Raw genomic sequence first — 23,649 nt, 5'->3', positions numbered from 1 at the left:
GGTTCTCTCACCGCCCAGAGCCCCGGCTGCTGGGAGGTGCAGCCTCCTCGTGTGGCCCGGCAGCGTCCTCGAGCGCGGGCCACGCTGCCCGTGGCATCCCAGCATCGTGACGACCACCACGCACGTGCTTCCCTGCGGGGGCGGAAGTCCCGGGCGCGGTAGTTTGTCTCCCACGTCAGGAGGAGCGCCCTGCCGTGCCCCAGGGCACGGGGCCCCAGCGGCTCCACCGAGGCAGCGGGTGCCTGAGTCTTCGTGGGGCTCACGTCCCACCCTTCGGAGCACGTGGATTTTCCCAAGGACTCCGAGAGGCCGGCTCTTCCGGCTCTGCCAACGAATGTTCTGTATCAACATAGCGGCCCAGCGGGACATTCGGTGACAGCCAACACTTTGGTCTCCGGACTCCTTTACGACCTTCAAAATTGTTGAGTGACCCCGCGAGGCTTTGTTTACACGGGTTTTATCTATGTATATTTAATGGAATATAAATTCAAATCAAGAAATTTAAAACGCATTTGTGTATTAGTCCACACAGTAGTCCTTGTCGACGTAAATGGCATCTTTTTGAAAAATCACTTAAGCAAATTTTTTAAGTGGCATCGTTGGACACTTTTGCCAATCTCTCCGAGGCACCTGGAATCTCATACCTTGTTCTGGATTCCGTCTGTTGCGGTATGTTATTTTCGGTCTAAGTTTATGAGGGAAACCCGGCCTTGCAGAAATACATAGCTGACGCGTGGAGGAGTATTTTAAGAGTCTCTTCAGATAAATCATGGGCGTCATGCCATGGCGGCGACCGGAAGCTCAGGCAGCGGGAGCTGCACCGGGGTTTGCGCGGGGTGGCATCCGACCTCGCAGCGCGCACCCTTTTGTGCCGTTAGGTTAAAACGCATTGCTCCATTTGGCCCTTCGCGATGGATCCCTCGTGGCTCTGTGGCCGTGTGGCACCGTGCCCCGGCCGTTTGGGTACCGCCGGCTCTCTGAATCATCCTGACCTTCCAGATGTCGACACAGTTTACACAACATCAAAAAGCGCGTTTGTCAGCATCCCCGCCGGCCTCATCAGCAAGGCCTGTAAGTACCGGGGAGCTGTCAAGTTCACAGTGGTAGACATGAGTTTTCCAAAACTCTAATTTTCACTTGAAAGCTCAAATTTCATGATGGGCGACAAATACTGTCAGTTGTTTTCCTTGAAGTGAAGCCTCATTTCATTTATCTTGAGAACATATCTGCCAAATACCTGAGACTGGATGATGATAGCTTAACTGTTGGTAGCTCTTTCAAGTGAAAACAGTGTTTCAGGAAAACGCTGTTAGTTCAGCTCATTTCATTCTAATGAAATCATCTCTTTAAAGACTCAATTTCCAAATACAGTCACAATTCTGAGGTACCGGAGAGGCGGGGGCGGGATTTCAACATAGACATTTTGAGGAGGAGAGAGACACAATTCAGCCCATAGATGGTAAACCGAGAAACTGTATTCCTTAAAGGTGGCATTTCAGAGATGCTTTATGGCAAGTGGGAGTTTTACACCTGTTTATGTTTTTTAAGCTAAAATTATGGCCCCTCTTTAAGATAAAAAAAAGCTGGAGAACATTCCGATTTTTCTTTGCGTCTGTATGGGAGGAACCGGAATTTCTCGGCAGACGTTGGCTCTTCTGGTTTGCTCTGTGGGCTCTCTCCCTCGCGAGGGCACCTGCTTAGTTTTTAACTTCATGATGCTCCTTTGTTAGGCAGCTGCTCACTTAACTATCGGTGCAGACGGCTGCACGTCGCAGTGCTCGTAGGGAGAGTAACTGCAAGCCCGCGACGCCTGCGAAGGTTTATGTCGCGAGATCCCGTCCTCCAGGCCCGCCAGCCAGAGATGCGGCCTAGCCACAACCCCCACACACCCCGACACACGAACCCCTGCAGAACTGCTCGAAGACGAGGTTGCAGGGCTGACATCTCATTCCGGTGGGCTCCGTGACCCCAGAAGGGGGATGGCTCTGAACAAGCGCAAGTCTTCCCCTGGCCTAGAGCCGCACGCAGCGGCACGGCACACAGGGGCATCCGGTGAAGCAGCTCTGGGAGCACTCTCCTCTTCGACGAGGAGCACTCTCATCGGCGATTCCTCGCAGCGTCTTCTCCTCTGAGCCCCAGCGCAGGACCTCCGGTCCCCTCAGCGTGTCCTCTTACTTCACGAGAAGCCAAATCTTGTAACAAAACACGTTTCTCATTTTCAGATAGCTAAAGGGCTTCTGGCCAAATCTGTGGCCGACCACTTAAAAGTAGACAGGGTTTTATGACACGCATCGCGTGCACTTAAAAAATGATTCGTGCCATCTCGTTTTCCCTATTTCAATTTATGTTGTCTTGCTACATCATGTGCCTAGTTGTGAAGTGCTTTAAATCATAACTTCTGGGCAGCGGCTTTTGAATTTTTCTCAATTGCTCTGGATGAACGTATGGTTATGGGGGTGCGTGTGTGGAAGGAACTGCATGCTCCCCCTTTTAAAAGTGAGATGGAGCTTCCAAGACAACTCATATCCAACTTTCCCTTCACTGGGAGCAAACCTAGAGACCCCCGAAGAGTCCGTGCAGCTTCTCTGAGGGGCCGAGGAAACGGGGTGAGAGTTCCCGGCTCCAAGACCTCGGCCGCCTCCAGGAACAGCCTTGTCTCCTTAAAGGAAAACAACCCTGGCGGCATGTGCGCAGGAGGCGATGATGTACAGAAATCCTCCGGAGAGGAAAGGCCGGCGATGTCGTCTTAGACCGTCAACCTGGAACACCTGTGCCACAGGAACGCACCTACGCAGCTCCGCTCCGGGCATCCAGGCCGCCCGCGGAGGACGTGGGGAGGGGTGGCCGGAGGAGCGCCTCAAGGAGAGTTCCTTGGTGAACTCGTTCCCGGCATGGAACTCATTATCGCAGGGACAGGCGACAGAACCACGGAGAGCAACAAACGCAGCTATGCGCTCGGCGGGGAGGAGCGCCAGCACCACGGACAGCGCCGCGCGCACTGCGCCGCGCGCGCAGGGAGAGGCGACCTCGTCAGCTGACGCCTTACGTAGGCTGTCCCCAGTTCGCGAAGGCAGGTCGGGGTGGGCGCGCCAGGGTCCGCTCTCTGGAGCTGCAGCCCCAGCCTGGATGCGGAGGGGGCGGGGGATAGCAGAAAGCAGGGCCCTGCTTGGCTTCCCCGGCGCGCAGCTGCCTGGAGAGCGGCGCGCGGGGCGGCGAGAACCGGCGCTCTGACGCACCGGCCCCCTCCGGGCACCCGCACGCTCCGGGGCGCCCAGCTTCTCTCCGACTCGGCTCTGGGCAACCAGACTGCTGTCTCCGCGAGACGAGGAGCCCGGGGGGCATGCGACAGCCTAGGCGGGCCCTGGCGGAGAGACACGGCCCCTCGCCTCTGCTTTCCTAGCCGCGGAGGGGGGGGGGTGTCCAGACCTGCCGCGCTGGCAGCCGGGAGCCCTCCGTCGGCGCCACCACGCCGCCTCCCGCAGATGCTCACCGGCGGGAGCCTGGGGCCAGTGTCAGGCGCTCCCCGGAGACCTCGCCAGCGGCCAGAGGCTGCAGACGTCCTGCGCGACTCTGCGCGCACCTGCGCCTTCCGTTGCTCCGCGCGCCGCCTCTGCGCGCCCCCGGGCCGGGTCTCCTGACCCCAAGATGGACGTGTCCGGGAACCTGAGCTCCTTCTCCCTCTCCAGCCCCTCCCCTCTGGACACCAACGGCAGCGCGGGCGCGGAAGACCCGCGCCCCAACCCGCCCCTCCCCTCCGTCTTCGGAGCGCTCGTTCTGACCTTGCTGGGCTTTCTGGCGGCGGCGACCTTCGCCTGGAACCTGCTGGTGCTGGCGACCATTCTCCGCGTGCGCACCTTCCACCGCGTCCCGCACAACCTGGTGGCGTCCATGGCCATCTCCGACGTGCTGGTGGCCGCGCTGGTCATGCCGCTGAGCCTGGTGCACGAGCTGTCCGGGCGCCGCTGGCAGCTGGGCCGGCGGCTGTGCCAGCTGTGGGTCGCGTGCGACGTGCTCTGCTGCACGGCCAGCATCTGGAACGTGACGGCCATCGCGCTGGACCGCTACTGGTCCATCACGCGCCACCTGGAGTACACGCTGCGCGCCCGCAGGCGCGTCTCCAATGTCATGATCGCGCTCACCTGGGCGCTGTCCGCCGTCATCTCGCTGGCGCCGCTGCCCTTCGGCTGGGGGGAGACCTACTCGGAAGGCCGCGAGGTGTGCCAGGTGAGCCGCGAGCCCTCCTACGCCGTGTTCTCCACCGCGGGCGCCTTCTACCTGCCGCTGTGCGTGGTGCTCTTCGTGTACTGCAGGATCTACAGGGCCGCCGGGCTCCGCGTGGGCGCCAGGAAGACCAACAGCGTCTCTCCCGCGCCCGAGCGCGCGCAGGTGGGTGCTCTGGAAACACTTCCCCAGCTTTCGTAAGGCTTGGTGTGCAGCGCACAGCCCCCCAAGTCTAGAAAGTGGAACTTTCGGGGGTCGGGGGGTAGGAGGGGGAGGGGAAGGGGGGTGGCTGGAAGCGAGGGAGCTCGGGAGACTTCCTGGGCTCTGACGTGCTCGGCGCCACAGAGCTAACAACGTCCTTTGCCATCTCTGCTGGCTCACTGCCTTCTGCTAAAGTGGGGGGGGGGTCTGGACTATATAGTTCCACAGGGTCCCATTTGGCTCTAAAACGCAGGGCGTCTGGATACGTTGGCGCCTGGGGCCATGCTGCATGAACTTGCGGCTCCCTCACTCGGGGTGGCGGTGTCCGGCGGAGGGCAGGGGCAGATGGCAGCGTCGCTCGCCTGGCAGGGAGGCGGCCGTGCCTCGGGCAACACACACTGCTGTCTCAGCCTGGTCTGTTTTTCTCTTTGCAAGTTAAAGCGGCTGTTTCGCCAGCCACGGCAGCAGCGGCTCAAGGCGGCTGTTTCCGCCCACCCCGGAGCCTGTGTGTATCTGTTCCCGCTGCCTCCTGCTCCGTTCTGGGTCTACCTCCGCCGTCCCCGAGGGCCGTGCATGCAGCCGAGGACCCCCGTCTGCTCCCCGAACGGGGGCAAAGCCACGGGAGGACATTAAAAACCTGAGGCAGACAGAGCCCGGCTCTCTGTGAGGGGCGTGCAAGTTGACAACTGCTTCGTGACAGGGGGGGGGGGCGGTTCTTTTCTCGGCTCCTCTCCACCCACACTTACCTGCTCGCTGTTAACTCTTAATAATAATCTGACCCTGTGGTTCAGGATTCAGGAACTACGTGCAGCCCGGATCCATTGGATGTGGATTCTTCCCCCCCCCCCGACACACACACACACACACCCCAACTCATTGCCAAGAATGATCCCATGACCCAAAGTCACATATCTAACTTAACCAGAAATCTACGCAGCCCCCATTTCTGTCGTGGGCTCTGGGGCCCCAAGGCGAGCTCCGTTAAGCACACCGAGCACATGCCGCGGGCTCGGGGCAGGCGGGGAAAGGCTGGTGAAGACGTCATCTTTGCCGTGAAGCGTTCGGGCTGGCGGAGGGGATGATACCCACCATAGTACTGCCGTGGGGGCTGGTTCCAAGCACGATCGGTCGGTCAGGCTTGGCGGGACCCGGGTGTCGGCAGGGGAGGAGCGAGAGGGTGTCATTCTAGAAGCAAGGAGGACGAGGGGGTCAGAGCTACCTGTCTCTCAATCTAGAACGACGGTTTCCACCAGGGGTGGTTCCCCCGCCTCAGGGGACATTTGGAATGTCTGAGGACACTTCTGCTGATCGAGACTTGGGGGGAGGGCCCTAACACGTGTCGTGTGCAGGGGTCAGGGTGCTGCTGAACTTTGCACAGAGTGCGGGCCGGCACCCCAACAGAGAAGAATTCTGCAGAGCAAAATGTCGGCAGCGCCCGGCGCGCCAGGGGCAGGAGCCCCCTGATGGATGAGCCTCCTGAACGAAGCGGGGAGCGCTGGCGGCGAGGGTGCCTCCAGCCGGCGCGGAGCGCGTCCGCGTGAGCGCCCGCCCGACCCAGCCCAGAGGCAGAGGACCGGCCACGCCCAGGGCCCTCGCGCCCGGTCCTCTTCCGCCAGATGCCCATCCCGGCAGACGCCGCGTGCGGTGGGCTCCCAGCGCCCTCGGAGGGGGAAAAGCAGCCCTGGCGTGTCCCCGAGGCCTGACCCCCAAGGGCGGGGGCCCCAGCGCCGCTCTGTTCCGAGGCAGCAAAGCATTGTGGGAGCTTCTGCAGGCTTTCAGACGGAGGATGGCGCCGTTTCGTCTCCTCCTTCTCTGCCACGGGACTTTCCAAAGCGGGTCCCTTGGCTCTGCGAGGCCTCTCAGGGGCGCTGGGCTGTGCATGCAGCGTGGGGCCACCTCCGACGTGATGGGTTCCTAGCAAGCCAGGTCTCCTGACTTCTCCGCGGCAGCAGGCGCCGAGGCTGCGGGTCCCGGGGCTCCCCGCGATCGGTCGCGTTGCCTGGGGAAGCGCGCGCCCCTTCCCTGTTTCTCAAGTCTCCTGGTTTTATGCACACGCACACCGGAAGCCAGAGCTATGTCAGACATCGCCGCCGGGCCGCAGCAGAGCTGGCTGCATGGGCACGATCCCCCTGAGCAGAGAGCGCGCGGCTCTTCACTGGCGTGGGGGGAGTGTGGGCATGAGGGCTGGCCTCAGGCGCTTGCCGGCTCCGGGTCCCGGAGCAGCTTCCTCGGTTGGAGGTCGCTGAGGTGGGGCTTTGTGGCACTGAGCCCAGCGGGCTGCTGCACTGTCAGAAAGCGAGTCCATCGAGAGGAACGGTCCGTGGCGGACAGAGTGCGCTGAAGACGGCTTCTGGAGCGCTCAGGCTCGCCCCGGGTTTGTGGGCTCGCTTGGGTCTCAGTACCCCGCTCTCGGCACCTACTCCGCCAGAGCTGCGGGACGGAGCGTCGTGGACGGCCGGACCTTCGCCAGGGTGGTCGGCTCTCCCTAAGGTAAAGGTTCGTGTGCGGAGACCGGGAGTCCCCACCCACGGTCAGTCGCCGTGCTTCCAAACCCTCCGTCCAGGCAGCGCTGCACAAAGCTCTTGAAGTCCCCGGCCACACACACTGAGACGGACCAGGGGCACGAGGAGCATCGTGAGAGCGGCCTGGAGACCTCCCAGGTTACGACGCGAGGCCTTCCAGTCCCGACCGGGAAAGCGAGTCCCAAGCTCTCCCCGCGTCCGTCTGAGATGCTCGGCCGCCTTTCCTTCCACCCCATCTGCGGTGCGAAGCCGGATGCGGCTTGGGTGCTCGTGATGCTGTAGGCGCCTCCCGGGTCAGCCGGCGGGAAATCCCTCGGCCGGCACCACCCGGGCTGACACATCACGCCAGTGTGTCGTGGCCCCGGAGCGTAGGCTGTGTCGTTTCCTGCCAAGCGTTTTTACCCGAAAGCCTCGTGCCGTCCACCTCCTGTGCTGGTCACCACGCTCGGCGATCTTTTCCACGAAGGAGTCCCATGCTCTGGGCCCTTCATGTGGAGACGGAGTCCATCCCGTGATTCCAGGGTCCTGACCGACGGTCCCACTCCGCGACAGACCTTGGTCCTGGGCTGACATGAAAAAGCCCGATTTCAATGCAGGGTAAAGAGGCCAGGAGCGGCTCGAGGGGCCGGACGGACTCTGTCGCAGCTGCGGGCGCGCCGTCTGCCGGGGCCGTCCGCCTGTCCCAGGGCTCCAGGCGTGACGGCCAACACCCTCGCTTCTGCTTCTGGGCGTTCTCCGAAAGGCTCGGTTTGCGTTGGACTGCGGACGGCTCAGGAGTTCTCACTCGCGTTCATTGTTAAAGGGCACCTGAAGATGATGCTTCCACAGCAAGCGAGGGAGGTGGGTGAACCTGAGACGTCGTCTTCTCTCTGACCGGTTTCATAAACCCCAGCAGGGGCCGCGGTCCAGCCATCGAACGATTTGGCTTTCTGTTAAAAACCTGGATTTGATGGGAGAGACTGGACTACTTATTGTATATCAAATTTGGTACCATCCCTTTTATTTTTAATTTAGAAAAAAAATCAATAAACCATAGTAGGTTAGGATTTGGTCCTCGTTCCGTGGGCGGCAAAGATACTTCTTCAATTGCAGGAATGCAATCGTAAGACCTTTTCCCCGTGGCTAAGGACTGCTCAGCGCTGCTGTACACATCCTGAACCAGCAGGTGTCCTCGGAGGAGGAGGAACTGGCAGTGAGTCGCGATGCACCGACAAGTAAAAATAAAATAACGTTGGGCGGTTTTTGTTAGCACGGGGGATTTCCTATGTGCGACCTAAAGGCTTCATAGAAGTTCCGAAGACGGGTTGACCAGTTTAACTGGTGCCTGTGATTTCTCTGAGGCGAGGAGGCGAAGCCCGGCTGGCTGAGCTAAGGGTGGACCCCCGCAGGCCCTGTTTCTTTGATGGCGCCGCGCTGTCGGGGCAAGCCGCCTGGAACGGGGCCTTTCTGTACAAGAAGGCGGGTTTGTGGGGCCCCCGGGCGCGGGGAGCCCGCCGCGATCTCGCGTCCCGCTCGGGGTCCTCTTTCTGTCCGCGGGTGTTTGCTCCGCGAGGGCGCGAGGACCGCTCCCGTTGCCCCTGCGATGTCGTGAACCGAGCGCGGTGTAGGTTTTCTCGCGTGTGGATCAGCCAATCGGATCACGCACGGAGCCGGAGCCGCGGTGCGCGCCCCGCGGAAGCGGACCACCCACCCCCCCCCCCCCCCCCGCCTGCTGAATCGGAAGGAGCCTTCCGCTCGCCAGAGAGGGGTTTCTCTGATGCCGATGCTGAAAGCTCAGCTACACGGCGGCAGACAGGATCGGTCTAGGGTTTTCCCTGCTGGAGGCTTCCTAGCAAATAAAATTTACTTCCCCTCAAGCTCTCTAGCCACATGTTCGTCCGTCTTTATCTTTGTCTGGTATAATCGTCTTTGGTAAAGAAATTTCTTCCCTGTTTTTAATTTTTTTTAACTTACGGCAAGTCAATTAGCTTGTTGCCTTTTCAGACAGCTGAAGGTGCAGGGCGCGGGATCTGCCCCGCTGTGGCGGTGGGGTAAAGGCCGGGGCTCCCGGGCGAATGGCAAAGCTGCGTCGCCACATGTCACGCTATGGACGACCCTCCTTAAAAGTTGGGGAGGCCAGGGGGCGGTGGGCTCCTCGTGAAGCTTCTGCTCCCCTTTTGCAGGCGAAGGCCTCTGCTCAGCAGCCCCAGATGGTGTTCGCGGTCCGGCACGCCACCGTCGCCTTCCAGACGGAGGGGGACAGCTGGAGGGAACAGAAAGAGCAGCGGGCCGCGCTGACGGTGGGCCTCCTCATCGGGGTGTTCGTGCTCTGCTGGACCCCCTTCTTCGCCACGGAGCTCGCCGGCCCGCTCTGCTCCTGCGACGTCCCCGCCCTCTGGAAGAGCATCTTCCTTTGGCTCGGCTACTCCAACTCCTTCTTCAACCCCCTGATCTACACGGCCTTCAACAAGAACTACAACAGCGCCTTCAAGAGCTTCTTCTCTCGGCAGCGCTGAGGCCGGGGGGCCTGGGGGAAGGAGGAGCCAGTCCCACAGACCAGCACGCTTCCCGGTGTCACCCGGGTCCCCGTGCCCACCCAGCGCCACGAGGAAGGGACGAGGCCGCGCCGTCCTCCCGCGCCCCGGCGGGAACGTGGCCTCCGCAGGCCATCTCGCTGGCGGCGTCTAATTTATCCGCTGTTTCTCATCCCGCAACTAACAGCCCCGACTTGGCCCGCCGCGAGCCCGTGTCCCTCCAGAACCCACTCCAGCGCCGTTACATCCTTGTCCCTGCGAGGGAGGGAGGAGATCAAACAACGTGGGCAGGTGGGGAGGGAAAAAGGAGAAATAATAGGAACAGGTTGGGGGGGGGGTGCGGGAAGCCATGATCTCAAGGGATCTGGAAGAGTCCCCGTTTCGAATATTCCGTTCTGCGGTCCTGGTAAGTTTGCCCCAAAATATTGTGTCTGGCCCCATATTTGGCCACAAAATATCATCTCTAAACATACGACAGTGCACAGTGACATCCGTGAGGCCGGTGAATATTGGCTCTACGGTTGTAGGTGTGGCAACGGCGCACATGTGCACGCACACACACACACGCGCACACACACGCACACATGAAACTCCGGAGGGGGCCCACGCTCCAGTGGCAGCCCAGGAACTCAGGAAAGGAACTGAAAGTCGGGTCGAACGTCTCCTCCTGTTTCAAAGCCGTGGCAGACTCCACAGGTCTCGCCGAATCTGCTGGACTCGCTCGGTTGCTTTGGCTATGAGTTTCACCCGCGTGGAAAGTATTCACACGTTCGTCCTCCGGCACAAGACCTGGATAGAACAACTGTGACGGAGTGCCGGCTTCTTACTTATGGTTTTATAACCAGGGAGCAGGAAGGTGCATTCGCCCAGCACGTGCACTTCAAATGGGGTGGCTGAGTAATCCGCTAACTGCTGTTTTTCGTTGCTATGTGAGTGCCCGCCACGAGGCCAACACCGGTCACGAAGGAGAGAGGCCGAAACACTGCAAAGCGGGGCGTGTCGGTCCCCTGCAAAGTGTCACGTCTGTGTAACTGGTGAGGTGAGACGGTGACGTGATGGTGTGGTGTTTCTACGACCATATAAAACCCGGGCCATCATGTGACGCTTCAAAAGGATCTTGGCCAATAGAACCGCCCAGGGTCTGCCGTTTCTGGTTCCTCGAACGCATGAACTCAAACGTTAGGAATTACAATAACTTTTGAGTCGTTATAATACATGTAATTGCATACACGTGTTCTTTGGTATGTAATAAACGGTGTCAGTTAAGATTCCCAAAAACAGGAAGTTTGCGTTAACCCGGGGTCTTGGTGCAAAGGGCAGTCTCGCATTTGTTGCAAAGGTGGTTTTTACTCAAAGGCGAGTGAATGTGGACGTGGTCACAGCCACGAAATCATGGCTAAGGGCCCTAAATGCCCACCTCTCATCCCGAGAGGCAAACCCTGCTGGTCTGGCACCAGCCAGAAACCACGCCGATAACAGCTACGTTCCCTGGTCTGCGGCCACGCCACCCTGAATGACCCCGATGCCCTCTGATCGCGGAAGCAAAGCAGCGTCAGGCCTGGTGAGTACTTGGATGGCAGACCACCTAGGAAGACCAGGTGCTGGAGGCTTAAAAAATAAGGGATTGTAGCTGACAAGGTCCTTGCAATCTGTGAGGTGAACCAAAGGTCACCTTGCCTAAAATAAATAAATAAATAACATAACATAAAATAAAATAAAATAACAAAATAAAATAAAATAAAATAAAATGTCCCCTTCTGCATTGTGGCCAAAGGGATAGCCCTTCACTGTCACCAAATATTGCCTCTTAGAATCTTTGTCATTGGCTGGTGTGTCTCATGAGCTAAAACTTCCTCCGATATTTTAGGGCCAGTCCAACGTTCTAATAAGGTCAAAGAGGAAGGGTTCGGGGCGTTTCGCAAGTGCTGCCTCCGTGGCTGTCCACTTCTCAGGCACAGTCCCATACGCTTATGCACGGGCGCAACACCTGCCAGGTCACGCCTTACCGCCTTACTGTTCATCACGGTTTCCTAATGTTATGAGACGCTGGCTTCCAACTGAACTTTGCCGTCAGCTTGTCCAGCTCCAGATAAAACCCTGCCGGCATCTTCCCCAGGGTTGCATTAAGTGTCTAAAGGCCTAACTTGACTTGAGGGAGTCTCATCTACGACACTCGGCCATCCCGTCCGAGAGCGAAGGGTCATGCTACGCCCACCGCTCGTCCCTCCGTGACCTGGTCCGGCGTCTCCCACGTCTGCAGGAAGCGTCCCGGGCCCCCCGCGCCTCCTGCCGGGTGAGTCACCGACCCACGTGTCTGTAGCCTGAGGACAGAGGTCCAGCCTCGGTGCTGTGTGCGTCCTCTGGTGAGCCCTGCCCTGCTCTCCGGGGGGGACCTTTGTGATTTCCAAGGGGTTTCACCCCACCCCCCACCCCCGCCTCCAATCTTTCCTAGAAAAAGCGGAGGAATAAACGCAGAATGTAAGACCGAACGGACCCCCAGTCGAGTGTCACCTTTGCCAGCGGAGTCTCCGGTCACAAGCAGCTCTCAGGGCAGAAACTCGAAACCAGCATGGTTTTTCTTCAACTTCCTTTCCCACAGCCGGCACCTCCTGGTTAACTCAGCGTCACCGCCATGTCCTCTCGTGAACTCATCAAGCACGTGCTGCCCGTCCTGGCTTCGCCGGTGACCGGTGGCCGCAGCGGAAAACCGAGGCCACCTCCCCGCAAGGCCTCTTGCTCCAGACACCTCCTGAGGAACTGTTGTTTTTGTCCTAAAGGATAGAGAGAGACACACGTCCTCTCTGGTGAGTTAAATGTGGTTTCCCCTCTAGGAATATGCGTTGAACCCACTCTAACCTCAAGGCCAAAGGTATCGGTCACCTTAAAAAGCAAACATGCGGACGTGGGGAGGGCACCCAATTTTACAACTTTTGGTCAGTTTTTGCCAATTGGGAGCCTGAAAATACACACGTGTTTCAGACCCAGCGAAACGACCTCCCGGAAACCAGACAGGAGAGGTCGCTGCGCGCGATCGCACGAGCCCGCGGTTACTCGGTGGCACTCGAGGAACTTCAGATCCGCGTGAAAACAGAACGTATCGATGAGGGAAACGATGGCTTTCGCTCTTCCCTTCACGTAAGTCAAGCAGCTGCCACGAAGGCCAACCTCAAGCCGTCCCAAGAGCCGCACACACCCCCGTGGTCCCTTGTTCTGCTGAAACGGTCCCTCCGTGAGGGCCATGCGGACGCGGCGGAGCCCGGGGCCGAGGAAGGTGTTCACTCGCGCCGCCTGCTGCCCCACCTCACACTCGGGGAGTGAAGCGGCCATCGGGGAGGCGGGTCCCGCGACCCGGTCACTGTCCCGTCGGGATGGGGAAGGGGAGACAGCCTCACGCCATGTGCATGTGAGGGGCAGGCAGGGAGGAGTTCCCGCTGAAGGAAACCTGTAGACGAGGCCTCGCCATGAATCGCCGCTCCCGCTTTCGGGGCGTTAGGGAGCAAGGTCCGAGTGGCGCTCGTCTCCCTGGGTCAGGGCGACCGGCGGCTTTTTCTTTTAAGTTTTTAGTATTTTCCAACACTCCCGCAGTGAACGTAATAATATACTATCAGAAAAGAAGGTGTTCGTGCTTTTGAGAGCTCCGCGGGCCGGAGACGACGCGAACTTGCACGAGGCTGAAAGTTTCCTCATGCGTTCGTTGAACAGAGACTAATTTAGCAACAGTATCTGGCGCCATAGTAACAGAAGACCCGAAACGCTCCCCTTAGGAGTTGTTCGGCTGGAAAAGCAGCGCTCTCTTCCTGTCGACTGCCCCTGCGATTTATTCAAGTAATAAAGGCCCGTTGCAGAAAATTCCACCAGAGAGCGCATCGTCATCCTCTGTGGGGGGAGCCGAACGAGGCGTGCGGCACCCCATCTGTCCGCTCTGGGTTCAGGGACCTCCACGGGGTGGGGGGCGGGTTCTGCTCTCTCTCCTTGCCTGCGAGGCCGGCGTGACGGGTAGACGTCACTGTGTGTGATGCATTATTCATGGAAGAAGCTGTGAGACCATAAATATTCAAGGGGCTACATCTGGTTGCCTCAATTCTGTGTGTGGGGCGGAAAATGCACATCGTGCCGAGTAGAACAGCTTGTCAACCCCCAATCTCTTCCTGCCCAGGCCCCAGCTCTACGAGGAGAAAGAAGTCTCCTGACGCTTCGTGTGAAAGTCCAGCCGAGAAGCTGGCTGCACCCGGGGAGACGATGGTACCGACGATCTCAGCAACGATGTCACCCCCATAGCAGACAGGGGCTTCCGTGGGGGGCGGGACATGGTTATAGGTCATAGAGGAAGACATCTGGATGCCGGGCATGGATCAAGGTCCCGCGGGACCTGGACAAGGCCACTTCCTGCCAGTCTCCACCGCAGGAGGGGAACAAAAGGGCCAGGACGCCGATGTCCCCGTCTCTGTGTGAACGTCCCCTGCAGAAGGAGGAGGCCATCAGAAGAAACAGTCTGAAGGGACCAAGGTCAGGGCAGACGAGGCTTCAGGACCCTGCGCAGATGGACGCGCTGCATGCGGCCCCTGGCGGTACTGCCCACCGACGTCCAGCCTCCATCGCCACCTCACAGATGGACGGTCCCCACACTGGGAACTGCCGGGCCCCGAAGGCCACAGGTTGAGAGACGCTGGCCCTAACGTGTTGACACACGACCTCGCCTGCCACCTGGCTATGCGCCCGAGGGCCCCCGGGCGGACCAGTGGGCACTGGAACACCTGTGCGGGGAGACGCAGCCTTGCGTCTGGCTCTCGCGTGAGGACAATGCGCCGGCCGGATGTGAGGCCTCGTAAAGGCTCTGTGTCCCCCAGGACCGCTGGGAAGTCATCCGCAGGGCGAGACCATGGCCTCCTAACGCAGGCTTCATGCTGGGGCCCTCCGCTACACCCCCACCTGGGACCCCGAGCTCCCGCCAGCAAGCCTTGCTCTCAGCATGCCCCTCAGTAGAGGGCAGGCTTCCTAAAAGAGGCAGCCTCTGCTGCTTCCAGCTTCCCTGACCCCAGCCAGGTCCGCCTTAGAATATTCAAATGAGGACAGGAGCCTCTAGGGCTTGGAAAGAGGCAGGGAAGGAACCCCAGTTAAACCTGGCATTCCAACAGATGTTACCGGATACGGGTTGTGGGATGAAAGCGCTTACAAATCAGTCCTCAGACAATAACAACAAAACCCGCCTGGAGGCAGTGACTGCAGCAGGGGAGGGATGGGGCCCCTGGTGTCTGTCGGGGAGAGTAGGTGGGGGAAGAGGTTCGTGCCAGGCCCCCAAGTGACCGCGCGTGAGACCTTTTCAGAAACTCGATTCATGGGTATTTGATCCCGCCGTGTGAGTTTTCTTCTCACTTTCTCGATCACCTCCTTTGATACACAAAGGTTTTTAGTTTATCTACTCTTTTCTTTCGCCGTTTGTGCGTTCGGCATCACGGCGGAGACCCATGACCAAGTCCGAGGCTGAGAAGACGCACCCCTGAGTTTCCTTCCAAGAGCTTCGTGATGTCTCCGGTTGACCTTCGTGCACGAGGTGCAGTGTGGGTCGAGCTCATGTTTGCACGTGGACGCCCCGCGGTCCCAGCAGCTGGACGCGGTTTTCACAGAGTCCCTCGCAGGCGGTGCCGGCACCCGGCCAGGCTGTGTGGCGCTAGCGTCGTGCTGAGTAGTTTCAAACGCGCTCCGGTCCCTTCCCCACCGGCATGTCCGCAGAGCTGGTCAGGTAAATGCAGCAGGTGCGGGCTCCACCTTGCGAAGAGGAAATAGTCCCCACAACGAAGCAGACTGGGCTCCTCGTCCTGCACCCCTGCCTTGGGGTCTGCCAGGCTGTAGCCAGAGGGAGCCCGGGACAGCGCTTTGGGTGCAAAGGGCACACTACTCTGAGGGTCAGTAGCTTTGGAGGAGGGCGTGGGGCCAGGCTGGGAGAGCCGGGACACCCCTCTCAAAGGAGGCTCCGCCCCGCGCAGGTGGCATGGGTGAGCGGCCAGGTGGGCGGCACCCGGAGCCCCAGGTGGCCTTCCACTGTGACCTCTGTTAATGGAGCTGTGACTGCACCGCACGTGCAGAGAGAGCCCGCGCGCTGCAGGACGAGCTCCTCGGGCGGCAGCGCCGAGCACCTGCCGCTGCCGGCCTCTGACTGCGCATGCGCGGCCCCCAGTCTGCGGGGCGCTCGCTCCAACGCAGGACCAGGGGAGCGGGGGCCCCTTCCGGGCCGCGCTCCAGCGCCGCGTTCCTGGGGGACCGCAGGCCGCCCGTCACTGTCCGGCCCCGCGGAGCCCGTCTGCTTTTGCTTCCCCGTGAGGAGTAAAGGGCTCCTGTCGCCGCCGGAAGGTAATTTGACAGTGCCGGTGATTCCTTGCCCGTCCGGGGACTCGGTGACATTTCTGGGAGCTGCTGCTCAATCCCGAGGGAGCAATTAGGATTCCCGAGGGGGGTCTACGTGGCGACGGACACGCTGCGGCAGGCCGGCTCCTCCTCTCGGGAGGGCGAAGACCCCTCGGGCGCCGGCCAGGGAGGACGCGTGCGCCCGGGGGTCCGGTCAGGTGCCGGGGCGGCCCGAGAATGCTCCGGCGGCAGAAACTCGCTCTCTGCGTGAAACGAAAACGCTGCGGGCGCTGGCGCGTGGCCAGGGCGGCCGAGCCTTCGGGGAGCCGGCGCCGCGGCCTCCTGTTCCTCCGTGCGACCGCGCCGCCTGCCCCCAGGGCGCCCGCCCCCGCGGGGTCTGCCCCGGGACACCGCCGGGGCGCCCGCCACTCCCGCTTGCCGGGGAGACGCAGCATCCGGGCCGCCTCACCTGGTAGCGGTGAGAGCTCCCGCCCGCGCGCGGTGGGCGAACCGCGCGGCGGCCGCAGCAGCGAACACGTCACGGGCATCGAAATGCACCAGCTCGTTCCGCGGCGGACGGTCCCACGAGGCCCCCACGCACTATTTACACGAATCACCAAAACACAAAAGTCGACCTTTTGTTAACCGAACGCACATACTGACGTTGAAAACCTGACGCGAATGCGGATGCTGTTGACAGCTGTTCTGTCTGGGGGGCTGGGACCCCTGCGTGGTGTGTGGGTGCTTGTTTTACTGATATTCTGTTACTCTTAGCACCATTGTTTATTTTTAATTTTTATTCTTTTTGGGTTAAAGTCCTGACGTTCTATGACATGGCAAAGCCTTAGGGAGGCCGCTCTGCCCCCCCTTCCGGCTTCGCGGCAGCAGCGATGTCCTAGGAGGGTTCGGCCCAGGCCCCTCTGCTTCCCTGGCTCCAAGCCTTCGCGCCCCGCCCTCCCAGAGGTCCCCTCCCCACGAGGAAAACACGCGTGGAAGGATCAGCGTTTCCTTCCCAAAGCGCCGAGCAGCCCTGCGGTGCCCCCTCTGCGCCCCGCGACGCCCCGCGTCTGCACGCGTTCCGCGGGGAGCATCTCACCGGGACGCGAGCAGCTCCCCGTCCCGCACGCGCCTGGCTCCTCCCCCCACACCCCTGCCCCCCACGCAGACCGTCCTCGCCCGCCTTCCCCGAACCGGAAGTGACCGCGCTGCCACGGCGGCCTTCCTCGTCTCGGGCGGTGACGCCTGATGCCGCAGTTCCGGAGATTAAGTCATCAGCTCCCGGGCACCCCCGACACCGTCGCCAACGTCCAGGCCGGAGCACCCGGGGCCTCAAGTGACTGTCGGAAATAAAGGGCGAAAGGCGGGCGGCTCCGTGTTGGCGTCGCCTCTGGCGCTGTGGGAGGGAGGGGGGGGGCGGCGGGTGGGGGGGGTCGCGGTTTCTGCGTGCAGGCCTCCCGGGGGGTCTCTCTCCGAACTGCCCACACATCCCTGCAAGTCAGGACCTAAGGCACAAGAATCATGCCAGCTTCGGGGGGGGGTGGGGTGGGGGTGGGGGTGGGGCTACAGGGGGTGAGTAACGGGGGACGGGCGCTCCCCGCCCTGTCTCCTCCGGCCGCCTCCCGTAAGGCGTCGTATTTCCCTGTCCTTTCAACGCCTGTACCTGATACGAGGCACGGCCGCTGGCTCAGGTGGAGGCCCTCGGTAATTAAGGGAGATAACATCCCCAGAGATGCCACTGAACCCTTGAGGCATGTCCCGAAGGAGGCAGGAGCCGCCCGGTGCCTGGGTGCCAACGCCAAGGTCCTGGCAGGGCCTGGTGTGACAGACAACACAGAGAGGGAGCAGTGAGGTCCAGTGCTGGGCGCCCCTGAGGACTCGGGCCCACCGTAACCCAGGCCAAGGTCAGGAGAGAGGCCGCAGGACTGCCCGAGCCGCCAGACACCGTCGCCCGCAAGCCCTCGGCAGTGGCACCCCGTGCCTTGCCCCCTGACTTTGGGGTGGAGGGCAGCCACCTCCCCAGCCTGAAGCCTAGACACCCCGACACTTGCCCCGCCTTCTCACGGCTGTCCTCCCATGCACCCCCAGGATACGCTGCTCGGGGTGCGTCGGGGGCCTGGGCAAGGCACGTGGGACACGGGACCGAGCGTGCGGCATGTGCCGAGCGGCTGGGAGGACCCAGGCGGGACCGGTTTCCTGGGGGGAGCATGGCTGCCGGACCGCTCCGCTCCCTCTGCAGGCCGGGCCAGTCTCGTCCCCGCCTGGCCCTCGGGGCTCAGTGTCTCGGTAATGGCAGCCGCATCCACGTGCAGTGAAAAGGACCCTGGGCCCAAGGCTCGTGAGCCTGGGTCCTTAATCGTAATTCCGCCACCAGCCTAACTAGCCACACGACCGTGGATGTCTCCACACCGACAGGGGCTCCGCGTCCCTTCCGTCTGGCCCACTGCACACCTGTGGAGACGCCCACGCGCCTTTCCCGGAGCCTCGTGCCCCGTCCCCGCCACCCCAGCGTCCGCCCCCCCTTCGCCGGTGTGATTGGCCACCACCCGCCTTTCGCACCCCTCCCGAGAAGAAAACGAACCTGCTCAGGAGTCGACAGCACCATATGGCCGAAGCCGCTGGAGCTGGCAGATGGAAAGACGAAAACGGAGCCAGACTCGGGGGCTCCTGGAGAGACATGCCCCCCCAGGGGTCGGGGCCTTCAAACCCGCCCTTGGCCAGTCAGAGACAGCCCACTCCCAACCCTGGACGTCCCCTCGCTCCCTGGGTGGCCTTGATCGAGCGACTTATCCCTTAGACTCGGTTCTTCGTCTGTAAAATATTAGCAGTAACAGCTCTGTCCCCGGAAGGTGGCGGAGAGGACGAATGAGAAGGGACTCGCGCGGGGCACCAGCGCGGCGGCCGCGCACACGGCAAGGGCGCGGCGAGCCCCGTGCCCCCGGGGGCCTGTGCCTCCCGTGGTCCTGCCCACGCAGCGGACTCTGCGCGTGACAAAGGAGCAAATCTGGGAGGTCGGCGAGGGCAATCCCGGACCACCCTCTCCTCTTGCATCCACATGGGGGGTAGGGGACGCTGCCCGCTCTGTCCCCCAGCTCCTTCCTAAGCGCCGGCCCCACCCCTGGCCTCTCCGTCCTCTGCGCTCCCGGCCCCTACCCCACCGCCTGCCCTGGTCAGTGCTCTGCTGCTCGGTGTCCTGGGGCACATGGGGAGTAAAAGCGACACCTGCTCCATCTAGAAGTCTAGAAGCACCGGGAGGAGGGGTCCAGGGCACACAGGTGCCTGATGTTGTCGGTGCCACCGGAAAGGGCCCCGTGAATGCGAAAAGTCCTGCTCGCTCCCCGAAAATACCCGCTTGGGTTCTCACCCGGGAAGAAGGGCCTGTCAAACCCTGGTGGGCTCGGAGTCACACAGCACGACTACCTGAGAAGGAAGGTGGCTTGGGGTGTCCACACCGACCCGTGTTTCCTAAACTTCTTTGACTCTCGGACCTCTTTGAGAATCGAGTGAAATCTACCGAAAAATCCAGAGGAAACTACCTGCCCACAAAGACGCGCGCTCACAGCCAGGAGACCCAAACGTCCTCGGGGATACTGAGACCGAATCCACAAAACCTGCTTCGCAAAGGGAGCCCCGTCCAAGGAGGGACACGTTCAGAATCACTTCGTGCCAGCTTCGGGTGGGGCCGTTTGGGTTCTCGCTGCGGGAGCGGTTGCCACGGTGTGTTCGCTTTGCGAGGTTCAGGGACTTGGGGTACTTTCCTGCACGTACGCTGTGCTCCAGCTACACTGAGTAAACCGCGAGGGGGAGGTGTTCTGTCAGACACTCACTCAGATTTCTCCATTTCCCACAGTTAAATGCAAATGTGGGGAGGGGCAAAGGAGAGATCGGTGTGTGTGTGTGTGTGTGTGTGTGTGTGTGTGTGTGTGTGTGTGAGTCCAAAGGAAGCAGAGAAAGAAGGAAGAAATGGAAGTTGGTGCTCGTACTGGACACAGTGAAACTCAGACGCGAAAGGAAAGGGAGCCATTCTACATCCCCGGGGTCATTGCGAGAAAATTAAATTCTTGCCGTGAGAATGGAGAAAATCTCCCTCTCATTGTCTTTTGCATTTGGGCCATGAAATCGCCCGTCCAGGACACGGGGCGGGAAGCAAATGGGAAGTTCTTTTTTTAGTTCTTACAAAGGCTCCTGCTTCGAACAGAAGAAAATGCCAAGCGTAACGATTCCTCCGACCACAAGGCTGGAAATCGATTTTTAGAGCCCGTTTGGAGTGCCGTACCTGCATCGCCAGTGGACACTTCATATTTCCCATGAAGTCGCAGCTAGCAGCTACGAGAGCTCAGGCTTTCTTCACAAACTGTACCAGAGAACAACGAAACTGTGTGTATTAGAAGAAAAAGAAAAAATCCCTCCCTAAGAATAAATTGAGAAGTCAACGTGAATTAACATGGATTCTCCCAGGGAAAAATTGAAACTGGGTCCCCACCTGACCCTACCTGTGACAGTGGACTTCGATGAGGGAGAGGCCTGGACGTGAGGGGGGGAAGTATAAAGTTCATCGCAGGAAATTCGGGGGGATTTCTGTGCCCTGGAAAATAGAAAAGGGCTTCTTAAACCAAACTTCTAAATCGAAAACCATTAAGGCATGCATGCCCCCGCGCACACACACACACACACAGATGCACAATTGCTTAGATCAAAAGTAAGGGTTCCCTCCCACGAGGGAGGCTGTGGGCACGGTCACACGGACAGAGGCGGGGAAGGGAGAGAGCAGTGTCCCAGACCGACACACAGTGAAAAGGGATTCTTGCACCAAGAAAAAAACGGCAACAGGGAAATGGGGAGGGAACTTAACAGAAGAGCGCTCCAAGGGGCATCAAGCAAATAAGGAAACTCGACGCCACTGGTTAGCGGAGGGCGCAGCGGCGGGTCGGAGGGCATCACGCTGTCCTGTCACAGGCGTTAGACCCGCGAAGGCTCGCGGTTTGGAAACGTCAAGCGTCGGCGGGGCTGCGGGGGTGTCACTGGCACTGACTCTGGAGTGCCACGTCCCCTCGACATGGCAGGGCACCCTGGCTGGGTCCCAGGCCCCACCGCGCCCCGCGGAGTCCTGCCGCTGCCTCCCGTGCGGCGAGGACACTCCCCGGCCCAGAGCCGGGCTCGCCCAGGCGACTGGCCTTGGCCTGCGGAACACGAAGGACAAGACAAAAGCCGAGGCCTCAGATGACTTCGAGCATTTTGTCATCGCCCCTTGAGCTCTGGGCGTCCACCACCAGGAGAGTGAGCCCCAGGGAACCCCCGTCCAAGGACCTGACCCTGACCCGCAGCCCAGAGCCAGGCGGCCAGTCCAGCCCCGCCCCGAGCCCCGCCCCGAGCCCAGCCCCGCCCTGCGGAGCCCCGCCCACCGAGGACCGGTAGGCAATGAGGTTCGTGCAGCAGCCTTGCTATGGTGACTGCGGCCGTGGCTGGTCCGCGGGGCATGGAGAAGGCATTGGCGGCAGCGTTGGTGCTGACCTGGTGTGACAGCGAATAGCGTCCCCCATAAGGTATGTGCATGTGGAACTGCACACGTGACCTTCTTTAGAAAGAGGGCCTTTGCAGATGTAATTAAGTAAGTGAAGGACCTGCAGATAAGACCACCCATGATTAGGGTGGGCCCTGAATCCAAGGACAGTGTCCTTAGAGGTGAAGAGAAGGGAAAGACCACCGAGAAGGCCCCTTTGCCCGGAGCCAGAGACTGGGCCGACGAGCGCCAAGGCCCAGGCCCGCAGGCAGCCACCAGAAGCTAGAGAGGCCAGGAAAGGTTCTCCACTGGGCTTTCTAGAAGGGGCCAACCCCGCAACACCCCAATTTCGGACTACTGGCCTCCAGACTGAGTGGGAACGTTTCTGTTGCTTGAAGTCACCCTGCGTGTAGTGCAGCTTTGGGAAACTGATGAGGTGGTCACCCTAAGGGGCCCTCGGCAGTCACTGCCCAGGAAGGACAGCCAGACTTCAGTCCCCAGGCCACAGCCCGCAGCTGGTAGAGCTGCCGGGACCCCCTTCTCCAGTCGGAGCTAGAGGGGGGAGGGAGATGACGAGAAGCTCCTAGGAGCGGCTTGGGCTCGTGGCGTCTTGGGACAGTCAGCTCTCTCTTCCAGTTCTTGGTTTCGATCTTGTGACACCCGCAGGAGACCTCCCCTCCCCTCTCAGCACGTGGAGGAGACGTGGGCGTCCTAGGGATCGGGGACAGTCCCAGTAGGCGATGGGATGTGGCCGGGAGGTGAGCCAGCAGCCCTCGGGGCGCCCTGCAGCAGGAAGTGGGGGGTCTTCTCTTGAGCCGTCCAGGAAGGAAACTGCCCCCCTGTTTTGGCGGCAGCAGCAGAGAGCTCCCCGAGGTGACTCATCCTGGCTGCGGTTCTGCATGCAGAAGCTTCTGTCACTATTTTAGTCTCTCCTCAACCCTGGAGGCTGGTGACAAGCCAGCTGGCCAGGAATAACACATTTATTCGGGTTTCGGTCATGCGTCTAGCAAATGTGAATTAAGGAAATGCTATTAACTCAGAATTTCCAAACAGACTTGATAGCACGGGTCAAAAACAGCTTAGCCCCGTAAAGAGGGGACGCACAAGGAGAGAGAGGAGGTATCCAGGTGTGCCGACAGAATGGGGGCTCCTGGTCAACCAGGAAAGGAACGCCAGAGGGACCGCACAGTTGGAATTCACGGGTTCCCCTCCCACAGGGTCTGCACCCGCTTGGGGTCACCTGCTCCGCTGGGCGTAAAGTAACAAGTCACCCTGCAGGTTAGCCTAACCTTGCAGGCTGTCAACCCCGAGTCCTTCTGTGGTTGTAGATTTTTAATCAAACGGACACAGGGACAAAGTTACACTCCCCAGGGGTGGGGGTGACAGCTGACTGAGGAACAGCAGGTCCTTAGAGAACACTGCCCTGGCATCAAGGTTAAGCCATTATGCAAATTAAGCAATCGTTTTCTCTCAGGTTGTGCGTGTGTGTGTGTGGCGGTGATTGATCCCTGCCCCGTCCCTGGCACTGGACACCTGGCTGGACACGGGCTTAAAGGATGAAGAAGCCCCCTCTGTGCCTTCAGGGAGCTCGGTGGCCCTCCACGTGTTCACAAGATTGGTTACTATAAGCAGGTGGCTGATTTGAGGCGTCCTCGCCAACACCAGCCTCAGTCACGAGTCATTTACAAATGGGAACTGAAGCGAACACCCCTGCTTCTTCCCACTGTCCTCCTCTCTGCATCTCTTCCCCACCCCCCACTCCGCCTCCCAAATGTTCACAGACATTCAAGCAACAAACACTCACACCCCAGTTTGGAGACCGTCTCTCGGTCCTGCAGGACCCTGCACTACCAGGCATGGCCGCTGGGGGGCACGCCCACACGCTGCTGGGCGTCTCGGCAGCGCGGCGGGTCCGCAGCCCGCAAGGCTGCTGGGAATTGTCCATCTCAATCAATTGCGCTTGAAGGACGGGGTCAGCGCGAGCTGTTTTCCTTTTAAACGCACCTTGGCCGTCCTAACAGGACTGCATTCCCCTGTGGTGGCTGAGATGTTAGCATCCAAGGTGAGTCGTCCTCCAACTATGCGAGACACAGCCAACCGGGAAGACGTAGCACAAAGGAAAGGGAAACCGGCCGTTAATGCGACCGCACGTTGGCGCCATGCCGAGATGATATTCGGGCACCTTGGACTAAACAGCACACTGCTAGCGCCCCGTTTCTTGTTCCTCCGCTCACGGGCTGGGCCGACACGCGCACTCCGCTGCCTTCCGCGGGGCCGCGGGGTCCCCCGCCCCCTTCCTGTGGACACCGGCAGGTCGCAGCCAGGCCGCTGCTGGACGCTGGCGAGGCCAGGC

The 23,649-nt window shown here is 60.5% G+C and overlaps 1 protein-coding gene across 1 annotated transcript; it reads left to right on the top strand.

Annotated features, from left to right (window-relative positions):
- The first annotated feature begins 3,598 nt into the window (after nt 1–3,598).
- On the top strand, nt 3,599–9,439 carry HTR5A (5-hydroxytryptamine receptor 5A). The gene is made up of 2 exons (XM_016160978.2): nt 3,599–4,386; nt 9,107–9,439. Exons 1-2 carry the CDS (start codon nt 3,646–3,648, stop codon nt 9,437–9,439), a joined length of 1,074 nt encoding a protein of 357 aa, XP_016016464.2. The 5' UTR covers nt 3,599–3,645.
- Nucleotides 9,440–23,649: the final 14,210 nt, after the last annotated feature.

The sequence above is a fragment of the Rousettus aegyptiacus genome, unplaced genomic scaffold, assembly GCF_014176215.1.
Source record: "Rousettus aegyptiacus isolate mRouAeg1 unplaced genomic scaffold, mRouAeg1.p scaffold_m13_p_13, whole genome shotgun sequence".
Lineage (NCBI taxonomy): Eukaryota > Metazoa > Chordata > Mammalia > Chiroptera > Pteropodidae > Rousettus > Rousettus aegyptiacus.
This window is presented reverse-complemented; position numbering and strand designations above follow the sequence as displayed.